General features: G+C 37.5%; 2 protein-coding genes across 3 annotated transcripts in view; both read left to right on the top strand.

Annotated features, from left to right (window-relative positions):
- The window catches only part of LOC114647822 (uncharacterized), a 1,111,123-nt gene that overhangs the window by 775,175 nt on the left and 309,918 nt on the right, over positions 1–26,030 (top strand). The gene's annotated exons all lie outside the window — the stretch shown is intronic.
- dclre1b (DNA cross-link repair 1B) lies at positions 1,408–26,030 on the top strand. The gene is made up of 5 exons (XM_028796475.2): positions 1,408–1,598; positions 8,144–8,338; positions 9,072–9,237; positions 13,765–13,947; positions 24,020–26,030. Exons 2-5 carry the CDS (start codon positions 8,147–8,149, stop codon positions 25,306–25,308), a joined length of 1,830 nt encoding a protein of 609 aa, XP_028652308.1. The 5' UTR covers positions 1,408–1,598; positions 8,144–8,146; the 3' UTR covers positions 25,309–26,030.

The raw sequence follows: 26,030 nt of genomic DNA, 5'->3' as shown, positions 1-26,030 counted from the left end.
CTGGCCTGGCATTGAACAGTTTACAAATAGATTTAAGGAAGGCAAAAGGTTGTAGAAATGTGATTGCATTTTGCAGACAGAATGCAATCAAAGACATTCACTCATTTTCTTAACCAGCTCCCCAGGGTAGGAGCCAATCCCAGAATGCACAGGGTGTAAGGCAGAAACAATCGCTGGATGGGGCACTGATCCATCACCCATGCAGGGTGAACTCCATCCATCCATCCATTTTCTAAAGCCGCTTACCCTGAGCAGGATCACAGGCCTGCTGAAAGCTATCCTATCAAACATAGCTGGCAAAGCAGGAACAATCCCTGGATAGAGTGCCAGTCCATCACTGGGAGAACACACACAAATAATATCTGTTTGGCTACCACTAGAATATTGAATAACCATCCCATCCATCAATCCATTTTCCAACCCGCTGAATCCGAACACAGGGTGGCGGGTGTCCCAGCCAACACAGGGCACAAGGCAGGAACCAATCCCGGGCAGGGTGCCTACCCACCACAGGTCACACACAAACACACCCACACACCAAGCACACACTAGGGCCAATTTAGAATCGATAATCCACCTAACCTGCATGTCTTTGGACTGTAGGAGGAAACCGGAGTGCCCGGAGGAAACCCACGCAGACACAGGGAGAATGAATAACCATCCCTTACCATTTAAATCTGACTATTACATGCATATATTTCTTTCTGGTGCCCAGTCCGCGTATTGTTCCTGCCATGTGCCCCTATGTCAACTAAGCAGATAGTTCCAATAATTAATCTAGGGCAGATACATTTATGTTAATCAGTTTCCACTTTGTTTTCAGTGTGCTTTAACAAATGTCTCTTTACGTGTACTAATTCTGTATTTAGTAATGTTTTAATTCTATATTTTACTTCAGAAATTGTAATAGCACTCTGCGACTGCACTCAGTAGCTACAGAAAAATAAACTGAACTGAATTTCTACAATGCGAATTTTAAAACTTAAAGATGTCTTGTTGGAAAGGATACTACCCATCAACTCACCTACCTATTTTCTAAATCTTCTCATCACAGAACCCGCTAGCTTGTCTAATAGCAAAAGAAGCAAGGAAGAACGAACTACTTAAGTTTTGAAAAAAAAAAAATAACTGTCATATGTTCCAGATGTTGCAAGAAACCTGTTAAAAACCGACACCAGCACTGGGAAGACGTACAAATTACTCAGCCGAATCAACAAGACAATATTATAGCCTGTGGGGATCAAAAACATCGCAAACGATTAATTAATAAATCCTTAGTTTATTTTTTTTAACAGTGTACTTTTGCAAAGCAAAACAACAATTTAAAAACAATTTACTCGGTACGAAGGCGGTGAAAACAGGCTAGAATGAGAACACTGTGCTGCAAGGCTCCTTTAATTTATCTTCACTTGTGACACTATGCACACGTTGATTGGCTGGAACCCTTATTCTGAATGGTAGGTGGAAATGTCACTCAAATGTGGTGGGACGTCCTCTAGGAAGTAGGAAAACGGCGCGTGCTTTACAAGAATCGAAGAGGCTAGCTTTTCGGTGGATTTGTTTGTAGCATTCCAGTTGATGTACGAGAAGTAAAAAAGGTAGGGAATTTTTTAAGATATTTAACCCTATAGTTTGAAATAATTAACATAAATCCTAGAGACATTGTAAAGCAACTTTTGCGTTTTAGGGTTTTCGAGCCCTGACTCAGATCTCTTTTGGGGTGTCCTTTAATCGCAAGTGTCAATCCCGGGGACAGTGGTTTCCTTCCACAGGACGAAGAGGTAGAGCGATTGGCATCTCGAAAGTTCCTCAGTGTGGGGGTGATGGACTATCTTTCCATCCAGGTTTAGGTTTTGTTAGCTTTATACTATATATGTCCTTAAGTTACTTTTAAATACTATTTTGCTCGTATAAAATCGACGTTGAAGCAAGTCACCTTGAATTGCTGTGCAGGTAAGATTAACTGTGGCTGCTGGTTAGTTTTCCTTGTCAATATTAGAGTTTTATTATATCCATCCATCCATTTTCCAAACCCGCCCTTTCAAGTCAGGGTCACAGCCTGCTAGTGTGCATATCCGTACTCTGTGATCGTCTGTGCAGAAGTACCCCGCAGCTATTTACCATTCATTCCGTCGCCTGGCTACGACCTCACACACGCACATTTACAGTTTCGATTCGCCAGTTAGCCTAGTACAGTACACGTCTTTAGGGTGTGGGACGAAAACGGATTACCAGCAGAGAACACCCCACCACAACCCCCCGGGACACTAGAAGAGAACGCGCTGACGCCACACACAGAAAGTTTACGTTTCATAAAATAGTTGTTAGAAGAAACAAAGTATGCAGTGCAATGATAAAAAAGTAACCAAAACTGAAAAAGAGTAGTACGGTTATAAAGAGAAGTTGATTATATTTAGTTACACGTTCAGGGTAATTTTTGCAAAATTATGTTTTGCTAGTCAATATACTGCTTAACAGCAGGGTTGCCATGTACTTAAGACAGTTTCCCCCGCATTTTAAAAATACTCACCCTTTTCTGAAAGAATTAATCTCTTAAGTATTGTTTTGTATTTTAAACATCTAATAATAAATTGTTTCAAAAAAAAAAAAGGACCACTGATTTATTTATTGTAAAGAAATTTCTTGTCACTTGTAAAAGTAAATTATGTTGTCAAGCTAGTTAACTAACTAGCCCAGGCTACAGTTGTATTAAAATATATTTTAATTTACTCAGATGAAAAGTCATTTCCAACTTTCATATGCATTAACATCATTGAAAGAATGTCATGTTTTCACACGACATGGAGGATATTCACAAATGATGGGCACCCTTTGTTATCCGAAACAAGTTAAAAATGTTACTTGATAAACAATTATGGTATTGTATGTATGTATTTATGCATGTATTCTTTAATAATATTAAAGTTGAATTAATTTACTGCACATAAATCTCTCATAGGACATAGTCCAAAGGTGTGCATGTTAGGTGGATTGACGTTGCTGAATTGGCCCAAGTGGTGTGTTCTTCCAGCAAAGGACTGGATTGTTTTCTGTCTGGACAGGACAGGCTTAAGACAACCCGCGGCCCTAGTCTATATTAAGCAGGTTAAAAAATAACTTGACACAATATGCAATAACAGTTTCATTTACATGCAAAACAAATGCAAAAGTAATCATTCAGATAACAGACAATACCTTAAAGCTCATTCCATTTACAATTTAATCTCTGCCTTTACTTGGTAAATGTTATACTGAAATGCAGTATATACTCAAAAGATTTGATTCAAATTTTGTAATGCTAAGATGACAACTTTGCAGAACTCTCTAAGCTAATGCCAGCCACTGATCCGGTTTCATACTTAGCTGGAACTCTGAACCTTGTTACTAAAATTAGAAAAATTAACAAAAGGAGTGCAGCATTTAGTATAAGACCATTCCTGGACGGTTGCTAGTTTCATCAGAGGAGAGGATATGCTTGTGGATGCACCCCCACAGACATCAGCAGGTTTCGAGTCACCAGTCAGCCTAATAAGCAAGTATTTGGAATCTTGGAGTCATTTTGAGAACGTGTCGACCTCCTACAGGCAGAAACTAGAATTAGATTTGAACCTAATAATCTGTATTCTGTGATAACCACTGTCTGACAAGTGTCAAAACATGTTATAAATGACACTAATTTTATTTCAGTTTTGGAGAAAAGTCTTTAAGATGAATATTAACATAGATATTGAAATAGATTTCAGTGAACAGGGCCACCGCAGGTTCCTCCCACCCTGGACATCACACATTTCAAAAGATTCCCTCTAGATTAGGGGTCACCAACTCCAGTCCTGGAAGACCACCGTGGCTGCAGGTTTTCATTCTAACCTTTTTCTTAATGAGTGACCTGTTTTTGCTGCTAATTAACTTCTTTTGAACTACTTTTATTTGACTTGCTCTTGAAGACTTAGACCGCTTAATTGGTTTTTTTTTCCTTAATTAGCAGCCAAACGATAATGAAATACAAAATGAGCCAAAACAACTGGTGTCCATCATACAATATCTGAAAATAAAGAAAGGTTAAGGTCTCAGGAATGTCGATCTGCTCAGGTTCACAAAACATTTTAACAGAGCTCTTAGAAAAGAGAAAATCAACAATTTTGGAAATGTCTGTTATTGCACCATGAGAGCAGCAACAACCCCACAGAATTAAAGAACAAGTTTAATTAACGACAAGAATCTGCACCTATTTAAGCAACTGGTTGAAATGAAATTGGTTGGAGTTTGAGGTCCTGACTTAGGTGGTCTTCTAATGGCTCACTTCCGTCACATTTGGGTGCCATTTAAGGAAAGAAATGAAGCAATTCAGAGGAATGATGAAGAAATTCAGGGGAGCAAATCTTAAAAGAGAAGTCAATTAAAATGAATTCACAAGAAGTTAATTGGCAGCACAAACACAGCACTGATTAAAAAAGGGTCAGATTGAAAACTTGCAGCCACTGTGGCCCTCTGGGACCGGAGTTGGTGAACCCTGCTCTAGATCAGGGGTCTCCAACTCCAGTCCTGGAGAGCTACTGTGGCTGCTGGTTTTCATTCTAACCCTTAATTAATGACCAGATTTTGCTGTAAACTAACTCTTTGTCTAAATTTTAATTGATGTACAACTTAAGACTCATACCCCTTAATTATTTTTTTTTTTTTAATTAGGTACCAAACAATATTAAGACACAAAATGAACCAACACATAAACAACAACCTGCGTCCATCACACAGTAACTGAAAATAAAGAAAGGCAAAGGCCTCAGTAATGTTGATCTGCTCAGGTCCACAAAACATTTTGACAGTGCTCTTAAAAAAGAAAATCAACAGTTTTGGAAATGTCTGCCATGGCAGAATTAGCACCACAGAATTAAATAACAGGTTTAATTAGCAACAAGAATTGGCTTCAAATTAAGAAACTTAATGAAGTGAAGTTGGTTGGAGTTTGAGGCCCCAACTTAGTTAGTCATCTGTTGGCTCACTTCACATAAAATTTATGTTTAAGTGCCGTTTAAGGAAAAAAGAATCAATTCAGTGGTCAGAGTTTGAAGAAAAGTCAATTAAAATAAAGGGAAATAGTTAATTAGCAGCAAAAACTCGTCACTAATTAAGAAAAGAGTTAGAATGAAAACTTGCCACAGTAGCTCTCCAGGGGCCTCATGTATAACGGCGTGCGTAGAATTCACACTAAAACATGGCATAAGGACAAAAGCGGAAATGTGCGTACACACAAAAAAATCCAGATGCATAAATCTGCGTTCGCCAACTTCCACGTTCTACCGCTCCATAAATCCCTGTCAGCTTGAAAAGTAACGCACGTGCACGCACCTGCTGCCCCACCCCAACTCCTCCCAGAATTACGCCTCTTTGAATATGCAAATCAATATAAATAGCCCTTAAGCTCACCGTTCTGTGAAAAGGCAATGGCAAAAGCACAGGGGAAATAAAAGAATTTCAGCGAATACCAAGTGGAGGCAAGGAAAAACATACTATTTGTTGGTTTAAACAGTGGTATGAACAACAAAAGGAAATTGATCAAGTGACATAGAGTGTCGGAGAAGCTCGAAAGCTCAAGTTCACAAAGTCGCACAGTGCCCGAAATTAAAAAGAACTTGTCAGATATCAGAGTCGCTGTGAAAAGGGGAGTTGTAGCCCACCATCTGAGAGTCATATGGAAGCTTATTAAGGTACAAAGAAAAGACAAAATATAGGCACTCAGTGGGGAAAAAAGCACGGAATGTCAACTTTAATCTCGAAATTTCCACTTTAATCGTGTAGTTTATTTTGTCAATAAAGTAGAACATCATAAACTTTATCATAAAATCGCTTAATTTACTAGATTCTCAATTCCCATCGTAACTAAAGTAGCATATTAAATGTTTTGCTTTGTATTTGATCGTCTATGTGCTCTGTGTGTGTGAATCACTACGTGCTTCTTAAATGAGCTTTCTCTTCCTCCGACAGGACATAGAATTCATGACATTCGTGATATTACAGCTCTCTGAATAATTAAAATACTGAGATGTATATGTGATATCATTTTCATAATGATAGGAGTTAAAGCGTGTTATTAAACATGGGAACACGGTGGTGCAGTGATTGTTTATGTCACACGCAAGATGCTTGCTGCACCGTGCGTGACCTTCAATGAAATAATTTATCTCAGCAGTACTGTCTCTTTCAAATTGTGAATTTCCCCTTGGGGATTAAGTATCTGTCTGTCTATCTGTCTTTATCTATCAATCTAACCGTACTAACCTCCAATTCCTGTCCTTACATTTCTTTCTCCAAATGCCCAAACACCACACAATCAGCTCTGTAATAGATGTTATGCCATCTGTAAGCTGAGAACGCAGATTCTTCAAAACTTTTAAGGAACATTGAAATATCTTCGTAGTACATGTTTAATTATTCTATCCATCTCGTGCCAGCCCCAGAAAGAATACAGCGCGAGGCAGCACCGTGTCCTTACATGTTTAATTATTGACAATATAGATTATTTAAATGAAGTTAAAATTTTATCTGTATAATATAATAAACATATTTTGCTGCATTTCATCTTAAAAATTATATCATCATAATATGTAAATACGCGCTTTATAAAGTGGCTCAGATTGTGCAATATTATAACTGTATCGCAAGTTTACAGTGAGGTGATTGTACTTATAAGTACAAACAGTTCTACAGGGAGCACTTGATGGACTGATTGAGTGCATTTATAGTTCTTGGGATGAAACTGTTTCTGAACCGTGAGGAAAGGCTCTGAAGTGTTAGCTGTATGCGAGCAGTTCAATAGACAGCATGGCTGAGGCAGCGTGTGCTCGATGCTGTATACCGATAATCTCTTTCCAATCAGCTGCTGTAGATCTGTGATTCCCCACTCAGATGCAGTGATATAAATACTCTGAGTGATGCAGTGAGAGTAATATGGAAAAAGGTGATCCGCTGTGGGAACCCCTAACGGGAGCAGCTGAATGAAGAAGAAGAAGGTGCAGTGAGAGTAACAACGCTAAAGCAGCTATGGTATTTAGAATAGTTTGACCATTCTGTGGACCATTATATTGTTACAGGTTAATTACAATCAGATGCATTAAACTATTAAACAATATGCGGTTAATTTCAGTGTATTTGATAAAGCCGCGTCAGGGATGTGGATCTAAAAAAGAAAGGGAAACCACACTGGAACAGTAGCACTGCTTTGATGCTGAGTGCTGCCAGTTTGCAAAACCGAGCAGAGAACTTGCGTATGCCAAGCATTTAGCTACCGTGAAAATGTGCATGGCTTTACGCCAAGTTTAGGTTTTATACATCACGATTTGAGCATGGAAACGGGCTTATGCAACATTTTTGTGCGTACGCACCGTTTATACATGAGGCCCCAGGACTCCAGTTGGAGACCCCTGCTCTGTGAAAGGCCAAAATCAACAAATAATTGCGTTTTTTTTTCTCTTTTTTTTTTTTACATTACCATATCAGATCTACTGTAAACCAGCATCATCATCCTGCAACGTTCAATTCCAGATAACAACTTTGATCTTTATGATTGTCAGTTTGTCTCTTACTCTTATTATCCTGATAGAAACTGATTTGTCATCCCAACGTGTTTACATGTTATCATAAGCTGCACTTCTCAGACTGGACTACTGCACATGGTCTGAGGTTGCCCATGTGTCTTGTATATTCTACCATGTCCTGTATATCTACAATGTACTGCGAATTTTAATCCACTTGTATTACAGTTCACCTGCAATGTGATGAAAGCATGTCATGCATACTGTGTGAAGTCTGTTTCTATTCATATACTGAAGGCATTTTTAGAAAATCCCTGAATTATTGAATGTACCTCTTCTACAGGCCAAAATGATAAATTGTTGAACTGATAAATAAATTAAGACAGCGGATGTATTGTACTGAAGTCACAGAAGATTTTGAAACTCTAAATACTGGACATATGAGAAAATGTTTCAGTATGACTAACAAATTCACATAAAAACATCATAAAATATTTACCTTTTTTGTTTTATTTTGGTTGATACAGAAGTAATACTGACCATCAGACTAAAACTGCCTACAATACATGAGTTAATCATCTTGTCCCATTTTCTTCTGGTCCTCGATTTTACAGAATATGAATGGTGTGGTTATACCCCGGACCCCTATAGCAGTGGATTTTTGGCAGGTTCGGAAATGCAGTCAAGTACGCTTATTTTTCCTTTCTCATATGCACTCAGACCACACAGTTGGCCTGACTTCTACTTGGAGCAACAGGCCAATCTATTGCTCTCTCTTGACTGCAAAGCTGCTTCATCAGAAGTTGCAGGTAAGCAACAGATTTCTAGATAAAATCCTTTGTAGTACAGAGTCTGACCAAGTGATATGTAAATGTAATGTATTATTATTATATGTGTGAACCGTGTAGAGTAACAGACCTTGATTGTTCTGCCTTTGAAGCTGTGGCTATAACCAAAAGGGTTATTGATGAAATAATTTCAAGATGTATAATACAAGTGTGTGTACACTTTTGGCTTAATTTAGAATTATCAAGATATGCCCAATAAATATTCATCATTAAAATCATATAATTTTCACGTAATTATTTTGTAGTATATAAGGGACAATGCAGATTGCCAGTGGATTTTCGTCTATACTCGGTGTTCGTGATGGTAGAATTATCACATTATCTACTATTAGTACCTTTTTATTACAGCTACTGAATATTGGTTCTATTTTAGGGCTTTTCAATAACTCAATGGCTTGGAATTAATCCTTCTTACAGTCTGTGCCTGGTCAAACAAGCAGGTTCACTTATAGTTATGACATAATTTAAATTCTGTATTAGTTAATGTACAGAAAAGAAAAAAATGTTCTTGTTCCTGATGAAAAGCTGTAAAAGCACACTGGCCATACTCTGTTATTGAAGATTTGCTCTGTACATAAAAAATCATCTGAGAATTGCAAAAATCCAAAATTCCCTGTCTTTAAGAAGCCACTGTCTATATTTACATGTTAAAAGTAGCAATCATAGTAAAGAAATACTGTTTTTATTGATTAAGGTAAAAGAGAAGTGGATCTACCCTTTAGAAGAGGGCAGGGCTCATATGCTACCCCTTGATGAAGTGGGCAAAGAAACTGTTACCGTGACTTTGATTGATGCCAATCACTGCCCTGGATCTGTCATGTTTCTTTTTGAAGGATACTTTGGCACTATTCTATTTACAGGTTTGTGACTTGCTGCCAATTACAGTTATCATTATTTTTATTAACTGCACATATTATTTAATTGCCGCCTAACTGACAAGTGCATCAAATATAATTGGATATAATTTATAAGGTTAAATACTTTTAACTTTAATGTGAAGTCTATCAAAACAAACCACAGATTTTAATTACTAAATTTCGACAGTTATGTTCAATATTTATCTCCAAGTAATGACAATACATATTTTTAAAATGTACTATTTAATGTAAACACATTTCTTTATAACTGAACCAAGTAGACTTGAAATGTAACCCTTTTGGCCCTGGATTTTCTGTTTTTATGGGAAATTTTATTTTGTGAGATATTCTACCTTTGGGGTGACTAGGAAGCTCAGAAATGAAAAAACAAAAAAATAATCACTATTATTATACAATAACTGCTAAATACTTCAATACTACTTGTTTCACTTCCGTGTTTTGCAGACTGTATGCCAGTCTCTCCAGTCTGTGTTAATAAGTATCACGCCTGGTTCCAACGGCTGCAAACATACCTGTGCTTACAAAAACGGCTGCATATATATGTACTAGTAATAGTATGTCAGGGCCAAAAGGGTTAATATGTTATCTTTATATATAACACGCTACCGTGGCTGTTCGTTTGTCTGTCCAGGATTTTAAATCACCTGTAGCTCGCAAACCGTTTGAACCATTGACTTGAAATTTGGCACACATATACTACGTGACCTCTACTATCCGCTTTCAAGGTGATAACTGACCTCCAAGGTTATTACTCTTTTTATTTTTATTTTATTTTATTGTAGAATAAACTCTCGGCAGCGGCCAGCAGGGCAACCGTGCGGGACATGCATACGGGCGCCGTTCTCATTCCCTGCCACTTTTGCCGTCACTTCCTCTATCTCTTCATATCATAAATCATTCTTGAGGCTGATTGAAGACTTGAACGCCAGCTTAAGTGAAAAATTTAAGAAAACATACTAAGTAATTGTAACACAAACACTGACTTAATCAGTTTTAATGCACAAAGATGTCGATGAAAGAAGAGAAGAAGCGGGCTGCTAGGGTGGAGAAAAGAAGAGCTGCTCAGGAACCAGTCAAGTGTATTCACTGCACGTTATCGTACAGTCCGCTGTTACTGATAATTAATGTTTTATATGCAATAACTATTATTTATGAAATGTGAACAGCATTAACTCTGTTTTCTACTGCAGATTCTGTAATAAGTGTCTTGATTTCAGATTCTTTTACAAATCCTCTCAAGCATAGATTCTAGTGTAATGTTCCCTTTCACTTATTAGATAAAAACAGCTGTGTAGTCTTTTTAATATGAATCTAGACTTTCTTGTAATACATACTTTTTAATTCATCTTGTTATATTGAGGATTTCAATATTCCTAACCATAGTTGTTGAGCAGTTTGTCATTCCTGGAATTAAGTTTGGGGAAGTATTTAAACAGGCAGGTAACGTGTCGTAGTGGTTAAGGCTTTGGACTTGAAACCCTTATGTTTTGGGTTCAAATCCCACTACTGATACTGTATGACCATGAGCAGGTCACTCCACCAGTGTTCCCATTTGAAAAAGCAAAACAAATGTAACTGTTATCTCAAAGTTGCCTTGGATAGTGGCATCAGCCAAATAAGTAAAGGAAAACATCGATGAAAGAATCTTAAAATGTAATATTTTTATAGTTTAAAGTTTACTATGTAATTCTTAAAAAATAATAATTTTTATATATTTAATAAGGATTGTGGAAAAATATGCACCTTTTTTGTATAACTGGATCAAAGAAAATATGTATATTCACGCATTGCATATATGAATCTGGTAACACCAAGTTAAGGTAATGTTCAAAAAGTCTAAACATTCATTTGCCTTTATAAATTGTTCATGTAAGGCAAAAGTGTAGCAACAGTAAAATGCACCTTCTTGCAGATGCAACCACTTGTTTTGAACTGATACACCGTCTTCTCACACTTTTTTTGTCCTATGCGTATTCGTCTGCATTCAGGAGATGCTCGATCCCTTGACAAAAAAGGTTTGACTGCTGACTGGTTTCAAGAGTTTATGTACTGTAGTTCTTTCTCCAAGGTAGCCACGAAGTTATGTAAAAAAGGAAACAACCCTAAATGGAGGAAAAAAATTAACTGTTGCTTCAGAGACCTGAAAGCCGGATGTGGAGTTTCCTTATTTTCAGTTTTTGAATTGGGCTCTGGATGTTTGAAATGTGGGACTATAAAATGAATCATTCAGCTATGGCTTGCTGTGACAAGAGATCTGGCATTTCTTCCTCTTTATACACTCTGCTTTCTTGGGGAAGCCCCAAGTGGCAAACAGTCATCTTAAGAGAGCTGTAGCTGCTGCCCACACCTTGCATCTTTCAATCTTTTTATGTATTCTCCTTAAGAATGAGCTGTCAGCAGAGTAGTTAGACAAAACACATTTCACACATTCAGTCACCCAGAATTGCCGGGAAAAGTGTCTTTCTCTTCAGTGATGCCAGAGTATAACTTTTTGGACATAATTATAAAAAGGGGTTTTCACAGAGCCAACAGAGCTCATCATACCCAAAGAATACAGTGACTTCACTAATGAGATCTCACATTTACCGTATCTTATATTACAACACATAGCTAGCCACGCAATTATGCTACGTCTAAACAAAATCATTTAACTTATCGTAACCTAGCTTCTCCATTTAATGCTTACAGTTTTGATCTTTTTTGGCACTTTATTTTTACGAAATGGAAATTGTACTCCTTTACTTCCTTTAGAAAAAATGTATTGCTCATCTTGACTTTTTAGAAGACAATTTTTGGCATACACTACAAGTTGAAACTTACGGAATTATTTTTACAGGGTCAATTAAACCATTTTTTAATTTTAACTTTAAATGCATTACACTTTGTAACAGCATTATATGATATTATGTTGATATTTCTGCCATGTGAAAAAGAAAATAGATACATGTATGTGCTAATTGAAACAAATGTTGCAATGAAAAGAAAACCAACATACAGTGCCCTCCACTATTTTTGGCATCCCTTGTAAAAATCAGTAAGAAGGGTTAGAAAAAATCCCTGTTTGCTGAAGAACCGTCATCTTGAACTGAAAAAATGAGAAACATCTGACTTTTAAGTGAAACAAGTTCATTCAAAGAAAAAACAAAGCCCTCATCAAGAAATCAATATTTTTAACAAAGACACATATGTATGCCACAATTGTTGGCACCCCTGCATTTAATCCTTTGTACAACCTCCCTTTGTACAATATAACAGCACAGAGTCTTCTCTTGTAACCTTTTCTAAGGTTTGAGAATACACAGCATGGCATCTGAGACCACCATTCTTCTTTCCATTATCTCTCCAAATCATCCAGGGTCCTCGTCCCTCTCCTGTGTCCTCTCCTCTTCAGCTCACTCCACAGGTTTTCAATAGGGTTCAGGTTAGGAGACTGTGATGGCCATGGCAGAACTTTGATTTTGGGGTCAGTTAACCATTGCTGGGTTGATTTGGACATGTGTTTCAGATCATTATCCTGCTGGAAGATCCAATGACAACCCAGTATTAGCTTCCTGGTGGAGGCAGCCAGGTTTTGATTTAAAATCTCCTGATATTTCATGGAATCCATGATGCTATGTACTCTAACAATGTTTCTAGGGCCTTTGGAAGAAAAAAAACCCCATAACATCATAGAACCTCCACCATATTTCACAGCTGGGACAAGGTTCTTTTCATTATAGCCATCCTTCTTTTTACAACAAACTCACTTTGCGTGTTTATTGGCAAAACGTTCAATTTTTGTTTCATCAGACCATAGAACGTAGTAACGTTTTACAAACTCCAGGCACTTACATTTGTGGATAACTAACAGAAAAGGCTTCTTTCTGGCATACCTTCCTGATACTCTATTTTGACCATTGTCCACCTGTCAAGGTACTGTTATTAAATAAATATAATTTATTTGAACCTGGGACTGTGCTTGGTTGCATTGTGTCTGGTGTTAGGGCTCTGGGATGCCCTTTTGTGTGGTCAAAGTATATCAGTCATTTTTAAGAAACGCGTAGTTCAATTTAACAAAGTTTGTTCCCCCCCCCCCCCCCCCCCTCTTTCCTTCAATATTATCCTCATCACTTTTTTTTCTTGTATTAACTCTGTCAGAAACGTTGATGATGGTTGTCTGCTTTCTATAATATTAGAACTGAAATAAAATATTTCAGGAAATTTGTCAAGGTTAAGACTTTGATTTTAATTAGTTTTATTTTTGGATTGTTTTTTAATTTTTTTTCTTGCATCGTGATACTAATAGAATTCTAGAAAAACGATTGTTAGGTTACATTTTCTTCTTTAGTATAAAGTTTTGTAAAATTAGTTTTCTTTACAGCCAACAGATATTTAGGAATTTGGCTTTACCACTTTGAAAGATAAACTAATGAATATTATGGGCAGGTATATAATCCCTGAACATGAAGTAATCTTTAACATACTTTTTCAGTTTTTGATTAAATATTTAAATATGTTTATCTTTTCAAGGTGATTTCCGTTATACTCCCACAATGCTGCAAGAGCCCCGCCTTAGCAGTTCTACTCAGATTGATGTGCTCTACTTGGACAATACCAACCTCAGTTCATCTTGTGCCATTCCATCCCGCCAGGAAGCTACAAAGCAGATTAAAGATATAATACGCATGCACCCAGAACACGATATTATTATTGGTGAGTTTTATGTATGTTCAATAAAGAGACTATTGTTTAAAGTCATATTCATTTCTTTGACATAGGTTACTTTTGGATCACTGTCACGCTTGCAGTTTATCTCAACATTTTTCCCCTCTGTTTTTTGAGGATTGGCTGACAATTTCTCAGCTAAACACACCATTTGAAAGATCTTTGAGCCTGGGTCATCTCTTTATATGGCTTATTGAAAAGCCACAACATACTGACATACTGATGCATAATGTTGGATTTTGTCAAAATAGAGATCACTTTTGCAAGTATAGTACAAGTCAAGTTGAGGAGTATGCACTGGTACAGTGTGTTGCCGCACCCACTACACGACAAAACAACTTGGGATCCCGGTTTGCAACCCCCCCAGGCAGACACGCAGTCCAGTCCCACCCTCCGGAAATGACCCTTTATCTGCCACAGCCAGGTGTTATGTGGGCGACCCCTTGTTCTGGTCCAGCCACTCGGTCCCCAACAATGAGGATCTTACAAGCTGGATCACCCTTGGGGAAACATGCCATATGGCCATAGTGCTGTAACTGACGCTCCCTCACAATGCAGGTAATGTGCCTCATTTGGGACTCCATGAGCAACCACTCATTTGACACAAAGTCAAGTACAGTACAGCACAGTAAAATCTTCAAAAGTATGATTTCAGGTATTATCAGTTTTCTCCTTTTTTTTTTTAAAAAAAAAAAAAAAGTAACATTATGTTAGTAGTTGTAGTGTACTGTTGAAGTCCTATACATTCACAGCACCCAAATACTGCATTCATTTTGATCTGGCTGTTTAGTGAGATTCCTGCACATATTTCCTAAGCTGCAGATGCTCCAGATTGTTTGCAGTTATATCAAAGAACGAATCCTCCAACAGTTCATTCAAAGCATGTCTGCATTATCTAATAGGAAAAAAAGCCCTGGACATTCTTAAATCCTTTCAAGCATATGCGGCATTATATGCCAAAGGAGAGCCGATTGTGTAGCCGCACCTCAGCTATGAAAGGGACACCAGTCCTTAAGTAAGCAGCCCAACAAATCCTGCCAAGCAGATATTATTTAGGATTGGTGTAAAATAGTGGGCTTTTTTGAACAGTTGGATATGAGAGACATTTTTAGCTGTCTTACTTGTGAGCAGTTAACACTGTGGACAAAAATTATTATGGAAAAAGAAGAGCTTTGAATAAATTAAAAGAAAGAGAATGGTCAGTTGCTCCACTGTGGTTATTCTATTACGTCGTAGGTATTGTAGACAGTGTTTTGCATATTCAGCCCTGAGTATGAAGATGAAAGTGCGGGGTACATCTGTACTGGAAACAAAAACTGTCTAATTTACCAACCTATTTGCATTGAATTGTAAGTGTATATTTAAAGCTAGCTTGTAGGATTAACGGTATAAGGCACTTACCTTTTATTTACATACATTGCGGTTATAATGAAATTTTATTTTAGTATAGTTTTGCTACAGCAGAGATGTTTCATGTGTTTTTTATTATCATTCTGTTTAAGTCTTCAGAGTATGTCCTGCTTGTGTGGATTTGTGAGGTAACTTTTAATGAATTATGTTTCTTAATTATACAGCGTGTTAGTACTCTTAATCTGCCTCATCAGACATATCTTATACTGTTAATGTGCTTCTTTTAAGATTATAATTAAATTGTTTTGTGGGCTGGAGCAAATTAGTACTATTTTGTGCTATTCATTTTTCAAATGTTCTTTCTTCGGAATATTTTCATATGTTTTAATTAGCTGGTTAGCTGTTGTTTGCTTGTTTTATTTGCATCTCATTAGTAAACGGCAGCTGATTAAGGAAAAAATAAAGAATGAAAAGTCCTGGAATGCATTTGTCTAAGAGTGAATGAAGATTCCTATCTCAAAATTGATTAAGAACCAAATAAACTAAAATTAAGGGGGGGGGGGGGGGGGGTATTCCATTAGCAGCAGTAATTTGTTTCTTGTTACAATGTTGGTAACAAAAATCTCCTGGCACAGTAGTTACCCTTTGAAAACTAAGTTTGACACTGCTGGCTAAAGGGCTGGTCTGGCTCAAGGATGCAGTAAAGGTTTTCAGTTGTAGCCTTCATTTATCTAATCTTCTCCAGTAAGAAGCGCTTTCCGATGAAACCGATCACCTAATGTGACATACCTAACGACTGAGACCAACTAGTCTGAAACTGACTAGGACAAAATCAAACATGTTTGATTTTCTCTTTGGTCGGAGATGCAAGCTCTGTGTGAACAAGAGTTGAAAACTAGTGAGCATTCAGCCAGAAGTACAATGCAGGAGGAACACACGTGTTTTGAACCTCACAAATAAAAGAGAAGCACGTCTGTCTGAAGTCTCATCTTTTACATGCCATAACAGAATGGAAAAAATAAATAAGGGACAGAGGTTGCTGCTGAACTTGCTGCAGCTGTTAACCCTTTGTAAATCACCATTGTTGTGGGGTACAAAATCTGTACATTTTGGTTTATATTTCCGTTATATTTTGTTCAAGACAGGGCAACAGATGAACTATATTAAGACAAATCAAAGCATGCCTTCTTCCCAGTTATATCTCACTTTTAAAACAGCTGTTTCAACAAAGAAAGGAAGACATGCTGGTGGCTCAATTACTTTATAACCTGAGAAAGGATGGACATCTAATTATTTTACAGGCAGGGAAAGGAAGATCTGCGGATACCTCGGAGAACATCAAAAAAAAAGTTTTATTGTTTGGGAAAACGGACAGTTTATTAATTCTTCATAGTGACAGCCAGTCAATCAGAATATCTAACAATCACATTTTGCAAACCATCCCCCCGTAGAATTTTAGAATAAATATGCCTCGTCTGAGGAACTACAGTGAAATACGTTTAACGCGAAAACACTTAAGATGAAATATCGGTTAACACGAAATAATACAACGGTCCCGACAAACTACTATGTATTTTCATGCATTTTTTTCTCTTAACACGAAACGAAAATCGCTTAACACGAAAAGATTTCCCTTCTGGGAATGAACAAAATACGGAAAACACCAGCCGCGCAGGCGAGATTTAAGAGGGGTGTGAAATGAAAGAGAGGTGGTTTCACATGTTTCGTAGAAAGGAGGCTAACTTGGCTTTGAAATACCCTCGGAATAGCCTGTGACACGAGCCAATTTTGTTTATCTAAGCTACTTTCACCCTCCACCCCTACAAATGCCACACAAAAACATCTCATATCTCATCAATTAGCTTTGGAATTCGGTGACGAGTACATCGCAGTGTGAGTAAAAATCAGTGAGTTTGGTTCGCGTTTTTTTTTCTATTTTAGAAGAATTTTTTTTACGAGCACAATGGCAAAGAGCTCAGGGGGAAAGCAAACTGCTATTTCGCTTAAAATGAAGATGGAGCTTCTTAAGGCTGTTGATCAAAAACAGAAGACGAAAACGGAAATCTGTAAAGATTTTGATATTGCTATCTCTACATTATCAACAATGCAGTAATTAAAAGAAAAAAAAGAGAGCAAATTACGGAAATGTTTGAACGGAGTAAGTTTGAGCCAGAGCAAAAATGGATGAGAACGGCCAAGCACGAGGATTTAGAGACGGCTTTACTTTGGTTCAAACAAGCGAGATCTCAGAATGCTCCCATTTTTATTAAATACATGCATATATACATATCTATGTAAATAAAATGTACTCTAATAAACTTAATTTTGTTGAATATACTGCATGTTTTTTGTTTTTTTTTGTAATATCCTTTAACACGAAATTCTTTTAACATGAAAAAATATTTCAGTCCCCTCAGTTTCGTGTTAAACGATTTTCACTGTATATAGTGAGTAAGTGAGGAAGACAAGCGGACAAAGACGTCACTGGTCGTCAGAAAACCATCATGAGCAACTACGTGTGCTTGATCACAAGCCGCCTGCGACATTCATCCTTGTCATCTTTACTTTTTCGTAAGCTTTTTCTAAAGACTATGCATATCCATACCTTTTCTATCCATCTTATTTTCTATTATTCTTTGTTCCAGTGGTATTATTATTATTATTCCTGTAATAAATACCATGCTGCTTTTAACTTTCTATGCTTTGTCTTAATGTCTATAAAGAGATTGAAGTAATAAGTTAGATTTCTTTGAGCACCTGGTGCAGCCGGAGATTTGCCATTACTTCTGTGCTGCGAGGTTTATTAAGGCTGCGAGTGAGAGCTCCACTCAATAGTAGGGAACACTACGTAAAGTAAGGTATTCTTGGCTGATAAATGGCCTATAGTCAAGGAGGCTGAGCCTTTGTATGTTTAAATGTATTCTTGTAGACCAAAAGTAATATTTAGGTCTGAGATATCATTAAAACATTGTATGTTGTTCATGCCAATAATAAGTAAGTCTCTTGAAGTGCTGAGAGAGTGGCTGTGTTATTCCTAAATCACTTGTGTGGTTTAAAGTGCTAGCGGTTAATCAGCTGTGTGTGTATCATTCATGGGGCACTGTTGTGGTTAGGGTCTGTGTGTATGCGTATAGCTATGTATGTGTGTGTTCATTTTAAAGTGCAACAGTAGACCAACCCGATGATGAACTTGACGAGTACACTGACCCTTGAGGAAAAACAGGTAAAGGGTAAGTAGAGGGAAATACTACGATAATACAACTATCTTCATCAGGCAGCATGCTATTGGCTATCAGAAAAAGGGTTGGACACCACTGTGCTTGAATATTGGTGCTCAGTCTGTGAATGTGACATGGAATGTGATTTGTTTTTTTTTTTTTTTTTATTGTGTAATTTGACATGGTGCAGTGACAAGATCCTTGACTGTGATCAACAAATCGTACATACCCCACAACAAAAAGTCACATAATGTGACATTGGATTAATGTTTAGCCAGTTATCCCTTTAACTCTTTAAGAGCTATTTTTTCCCTTTTATCCCAGGGATAAATATTTTTCCAAAAAAACTCAATTTCTTGAAATGCACACAAAGCAATGGTTTCACACATAAATCAACATAAAATACTTATTTATGACAATTGTCACTCTGTTTTATGTTCCATGAGCCCCTACAGCATGTAAATTCACTTATTACATCCCAGTTTGTCTCATCACTCATAAATCGAAAGGCACTTACTGGAATAAAACAGCTTGAAGTAGTCGAATGGCTAGTAATCCGTAGTGTTCACTAGCATGCAGTGTCATTTCATGAAGTACAGTTGCCAGTTTGCCTCCCACAGGTATACGTCTGTGTAGTCCTCTCAGGTCAAACATTGCTGTGGGCGCATCAGCTACACGAGTGTGTTCAGCACTGTGATCAGCTGATGCAAGTACCTGCCTTTCATTTTCGATTTCCAGATCGTTTGCATCAAAATTGGAGTTCGATAAGTGTCTTTGTAGTTCTCCCAGGTGAACACTGCCGTAGGCGCGTCAGCTGGGAACCGATCAGCTGATGCAGGTACCTGACTTTCGTTTTCAATCTACAGATCAATTGCATTAAAATCGTAGTTCGATAAATCAGAGTTTGATTCAGCAAGAATACTAAATACTGTAAACAACTAAAAGTCACAGAGCATTTTGCTTTGTGCATTCGCTTTGCCCTCTCGCCTGATGTCGATGCCATTCTAGACGTTGTTCACTCTGTGCTACTTACACACTCGGGGATTCTACATCAAGAAGGTCAACCCATAACATATCAACATTTACAGCTTTTATTGCCCTCTACCTCTGGATGTCAATTTTAGTCTTTATCTGCACTCAACCTCTTGTGTTGACAAAAGACGACATCCACCCCAAAAGAGTTAACTAGCGATGGGGTTATGGTGGCCCTGGGAGTGGATTTGAAGCTATCTAACACCAAAGGGGCTTCATTGTTCTACATTTAGTAGGAGAGGAAGGTGAGAAGGTAGTTCTTGATAGTGCTGGATAAGTTAGCAAATGGGCGAGGAATCCAATAGAGAGGTTCAGTAACGTGTACTGTAAATAGGCCTTAAAAAGTAGCAGAACTTTGCCTGTTTTATTTGATACTTTGTGTTCCTTCTTTTCCTCTTCTTTGCATGTTTTAAAAAAAAAAAACATTTTATGTTCATAATACACTTTCATTTTGGAGAGAACCCTTGATGACTAATAATGTCTATCAAATTTCATATTAACAATCCTGCAACTCTCATTCAACCCTTTGCAAACTGCTCAAGGAATGACATATTTCATTGATGTGTGACTGTTTCATAAGACCTTTTTAAAGCACATACACAGTTCTCGTCAGGATCATCCCTGCTTGCGACATATCATGGGTTTTAAATATTAGGCAACTTGCTAATTATGGTCTGATCTAGTACTTCCCCAGTGCACATGTTATTTCAACAGTGTGCTTGTAATCAAAACTTTTCTGGGAAGTAAAGAGATGACTCCTCATTGTCCAGGACTAGTAAGTTATTAGATATACAGTCATATGAAAACATTTGGGAACCCCTGTCAGCCTGCATTTTAATTTACTCTAATTTCAACAAAAAAAATTACAGTGGTATGTCTTTCATTTCCTAGGAATATCTGAGTACTGGGGTGTTTTCCGAACAAAGATTTTTAGTGAAGCAGTATTTAGTTGTATGAAATTAAATCAAATGTGAAAAACTGGCTGTGCAAAAATTTGGGTACCCCTGTAATTTTGCTGATTTAAATGCATGTAACTGCTCAATGCTGATTACTTACAACACCAAACTGGTTGGATGAGCTCGTTAAGCCTTGAACTTCATAGACAGGTGTGTCCAATCATGAGATATAAAGGTATTTAAGGTGGTCAATTGCAAGTTGTGCTTCCTTTTGACTCTCCTCTGAAGAGTGACAGCATGGGATCCTCAAAGCAACTCTCAAAAGATCTGAAAACAAAGATTGTTGAGTCTCATGGTTTAGGGGAAGGCTACAAAAAGCTATCTCAGATGTTTAAACCGTCAGTTTCAACTGTAAGGAATGGAATCAGGAAATAGAAGACCACAGACCGTTCCTGTTAAACCCAGCAGGTCTGGCAGGCCAAGAAAAATACAGGAGTGGCATATGAGCAGGATTGTGAGAATAGTTACAGACAACCCACAGATCACCTCGAAAGACCTGCAAGAACATCTTGCTGCAGATGGTGTATCTGTACATCATTCTACAATTCAGCGCAATTTGCACAAAGAACATCTGTATGGCAGGATGATGAGAAAGAAGCCCTTTCTGCACTCGCGCCACAAACAGAGTCGCTTGTTGTATGCAAATGCTCATTTAGACAAGCCAGATTCATTTTGGAAGAGTGCTTTGGACTGATGAGACAAAAGTTGAGTTATTTGGTCATAACAAAAAGTTTTTTGCAAGATGGAAGAAGAACACTGCATTCCAAGAAAAACACCTGCTACCTACTGTCAAATTTGGTGGAGGCTCCATCATGCTGTGGGACTGTGTGGCAAGTTCAGGGCCTGGGGCCCTTGTTAAAGTTGAGGGTTTGATGAATTCAACCCAATATCAACAAATTCTTCAGGATAATGTTCAAGCATCTGTCACAAAGTTGAAGTTACGCAGGAGTTGGATATTCCAACAAGACAATGACCCAAAACACAGTTGGAAATCTACAAAGGCATTCATGCAGAGGGAGAAGTACAATGTTCTGGAATGGCCGTCACAGTCCTCTGACTTGAATATCATCGAAAATCTATGGGATGATTTGAAGCAGGCTGTCTATGCTCGGTAGCCATCAAATTTAACTGAACTGGAGATATTTTGTATGGAAGAATGGTCAAAAATACCTCCATCCTGAATCCAGACACTCATCAAAGGCAATAGGAGACAAGCTAAATTGGGATTTCAAACTCCAACCAATTTTCCCTCCAACCAGTCTCTCAATGAAAAGCTGATTCTTGCTGTTAATTAAACTCGTTATTTAATTCCACAGCTTGTTGCTGCTCTCATTCTGCCATGGCAGACATTTCTAAAATTGTTGATTTTCTGTTTTTTCTAAGAACATCGTCAAAATGTTTTGGTGACCTGAGAGATCAACCTTACTGAGACCTTCACCTTTCGTTATTTTCAGATATTATGTGCTGGGCACAGGTGAGCTGGTCATGTGGTGGCTTGTTTTGTGTCTCATTATTGTTTGGCCACTAATTAAGGAAAAAGAGACAACTAAGGCATCTGAGTGAAGTTAATTACAACTAAGGCAAAAGAAGTTAATTAGCAGCAAAAACATGTCACAAATGAAGAAGGAGGATAAAACGAAAACCTGCAGCCACTGCGGCCCTCCATGACCAGAGTTCGACACCTGTGGTCTAGAGGCTGTTATATTGGCAAAAGGAGGCTCTACTAAGTATTGATGTCATATCTCTGTTGGGGTGCCCAAATTTCTGCACCTGTCTAATTTTGTTATGATGCATATTGCATAATTTCTGTTAATCCAATAAACTTAATGTCACTGCTGAAATACTACTGTTTCCATAAGGCATGTCATATATTAAAAGGAAGTTGCTACTTTGAAAGCTCAGCCAATGATAAACAAAAATCCAAAGAATTAAGAAGGGGTTCCCAAACTTTTTCATATGTAGTATGGTTCATGCTAAGCAGAATTCTTAAGTAGTCTTTTGTGTAGGTTCAGAACAGTGACTTGTTTTGGTGTTATTTTGTATAATCATCCCTTCACACCACTAAAACTACTTGTGGCAGCCTTTACTTATCTTAATTCACCATTCTGCATATGTGTTTGCCAAATCATGTTTGTTGGTTCTCATTGGAGACACAAAATTTGTAAAATTATGGAAGACGGGGCTTTGCCCCCTGTCCGCTTCACTTGCCAACCTCCCGGGTTTGGTTAAACGGATATACAATTTAGTAAGATTGTTATTTTCATGGGAATTGATACATATGCATTATTTTCACTTTTATTTTAAAACTTCTTTTCTTCAAGATCGCATTGAATTTTGATTCCGTGTTTGGATTTACATTGTGACAACGCAACGTATAACTGCCCATGAGTGAACATTGTTTCTTTCTCTCTAATAAATAAACCGACTTTTTCAAATGTTTGTCCCTGTGATTTGTTAATTATCATAGCATAAGCTATTCTCATGGGAAACTGTAAACGTTTTAATACGAATGGCATATCAAGATCTCCTTTTCTGTCTGTTATTTGCGGAATATGTACTAAATTACCTTTCTTGTCGCCTGTTAAAATTTTACATGTTAGAATACTTCAACCAGTTTTTAATACAACTAAACTTGTTACATTGCATAGTCCAACATTCATACATAAATTACACAATGACATTATGATACATCCTTCTTTCAACAGTAATTCGACCCTTGGAAGACCAGACGGTGTTGACCGTTATACGCAACAAAAAGAATTTTAAGTGAAATCTCTATGTGCAGGACAGGTGCTGTGAATTATCTATGTAATAAACTTAATAAGTTATAGCGTAATGAAAATTGCATAATTAGATGTGGACAACCCTATAGATATTCTATGGGATATCGTAAGTTGATGTTTTCATCTTCCGCACAATCACCACCAACTGCTTCAGCATAGTCTATTGATATGCATTTAATGAATTTGCCATGTAACTGTTAATTCGTTTAACTTCATCGTTTCTCATTGCCATATTTAGATGAATGGGTGATTCTAATCTAATTCTTCGTAAGTGTGTGTGTTTACATAATTAAGCCCTTTAATGGATTGGTGTCTGTCCAAGTTAAGTGCCAGAATGCACCTGATGACTGTGGTCTTGATTGAAAATAGTTTTAAGTAGGGCATGACTTGAAAGAATCTCATTGCCAATGTCTCCGTCTTGTGTGACTTGCTTCCAAAGGTTGTAAGTATGGCGCAACTTGAAAGAATCTCATGGTAAAAGTCTCCGTCTCGCGGGACTTCCTTCCAAAAAGTCACGTCTTATCGCAGGATTAGTCTCGTCTCATCACAATATTTTTTTATTTTAATAGAGAGACATGTTTTGCCCTAGCTAGTGTCAGAGGAAGGTTATAAATAAAGTCTCCATTCTTTCATGCTTTAAAGTGTTCAGTCTTTTTATGAGAAATGTGACTTATTTCCTTGACAAAATAATGATAAAATGTACATTTACTTTTCTTTTTAGGACTTTACAAGCTTGGTAAGGAATGTCTGGTTGTGGAGCTGGCGGTCGAGTTTCAGACTTGGGTGGTTGTTACTCGGGAACGCATGGAAACTTTGCGCATTTTGGAACTCCCTGATGTGTTCACCACTGAACTGGGGGCTGGAAGGATACGAGTGGTAGAACAGAATGAGATTACCCCACTGGCCCTAACCAGGTGGAATAAACAACATCCAACTGTGGCTATTGTGCCCACCAGTCGCCCCCTAAATAAAGCCCACGGCAGCCTTTATGTGGTGCCTTACTCAGATCACTCATCTTCTGACGAAATTATGGAGTTTGTGTCCTATATGAAACCACTATCCATTATTCCAATTGTCCGGCCCCGGGATTTCAGTTTGCCCTCATCATGGAAAGTAGGCGAAATTAAGAAAATGGAAGTTCCAGAATCTGTTCAACTCTTTATGAAAGAACCTCATAAACTGAAAACCCCAGAAAAGCAAAAGCGTTTTTCTGGTAGGTCAAGGGTCCCAAAGGGTGTAGTGTTTGATTCACCTATTCGTAATGCTGAACCTTCTAAACCTACAGACCTGGCTGAGTTAAACAGCTCAGAACTTGAACAAAGCCCATGTGTTAATAAAAGTGGACAGGCCGAGAGAGACTATTCTTTAAGTCCAAATCTATGTCTGAAGCAAAAAACACTTTGGGATATATGGTCAAGAAAGGATCATAAAACAGGAAATTTAATTTTGGAAAATGAAAAGATCAGAAGCATTTCAGCGGGCTCAACTGAATTACTTGCGAAAGACAAGCGTCCTGCAGATCTTGTTGGGTTTGACTCTGAATTACTCAACCCAAATTCTGTATTAACAGAAACTAAAAACCGCAGCAGTTGTGGTGAGGATGTGATGGACACTTTATCTCAGCAACCACAGATATTAGAGAAGAGTGAATGCATTGGCCCAGCAAATTTTAGCGTTTATGCCACACATCAACAAAACAATAATGACAGCATCCATACTAAAGTGATTGATCATTCCATTGCAAATTCAGTGTCTTCAGGAATGTCAGGAGTTGAGATGGAGTGCACCCCTTTTGAAAGGACTGCGTCTACTGGCTTTCCACCATGTCTTCAGAGTAGTTCCACAGATTTTGGAGGGCAGGTAATAAGTGACTGGACATCTTGCAACACACCAATAAACTCCAGCAGAGATCTGGCTGCAAAATACTGTCTTGTACCACTGGAAAATATAAAGCAAAAGTTGTCATTTGATGAAGTTGTTCAGAGGTATCATCATAAAAACGATCTGTAGTTTTACGTGCTACAAAAATGTGTCTTATTTGTCTGTGTGTTGGTGTATCTCTTCAGTGTTTTTAAGACAATGTCTGCTTTTTATTTTTTTTTATACTTATTCACAAGAATAATGTTTACAGTCGCAATGACTTGAGGTGGTTAATAAATATGCAAGAATATGTGTGCCTGTCATATCAAATCTAAAGTGAATAATGCATCACATAGTGTAAAACGTAACGTTTTCCTTGAACAAAATGGTGAATCATGCTGGTCTCTCCATGAGAGCTCTCCACGTAGATTTGGAAAATAAATGGATAGTTTACTATATGATATTATGTTAAGAAGAACTTTGTGAATTCTAACTTAAATTTAATTACATTTCAGGTAAAGTTTTTACAGTAACTGTAATCTCCTTTCTTTTTTGCTCATAAACTTTTATCCCTAATAAATATGACAGTCTTATGTTTTGAGAAGCAAGGCGATACATATTTATAACCAGAAGAATCACAGAAACAAGATATTAGAAAACATAAAACAAACATTTTAATGGCAAATTGTCTAGCTATTTCTTTTTATTAAACAATTTTATTTAACTTGACTCCTCTGTCTGTTTGTCTCTGTCAAATCTTGCAACTGATTTTAAACACTAGGGTCTGTGTGTTCAGTTCCTCAGAGCAATTTGATTGATCAGTTTAGCTTTGGTGACGCAACAAAAGAGCAAGTGTAAGTGTGAGACGCACA

This window comes from Erpetoichthys calabaricus, chromosome 3 (genome assembly GCF_900747795.2).
Source record: "Erpetoichthys calabaricus chromosome 3, fErpCal1.3, whole genome shotgun sequence".
Lineage (NCBI taxonomy): Eukaryota > Metazoa > Chordata > Cladistia > Polypteriformes > Polypteridae > Erpetoichthys > Erpetoichthys calabaricus.
Note: the sequence above shows the minus strand (reverse complement) of the source record. Positions and strands in the feature narration are given on the sequence as shown.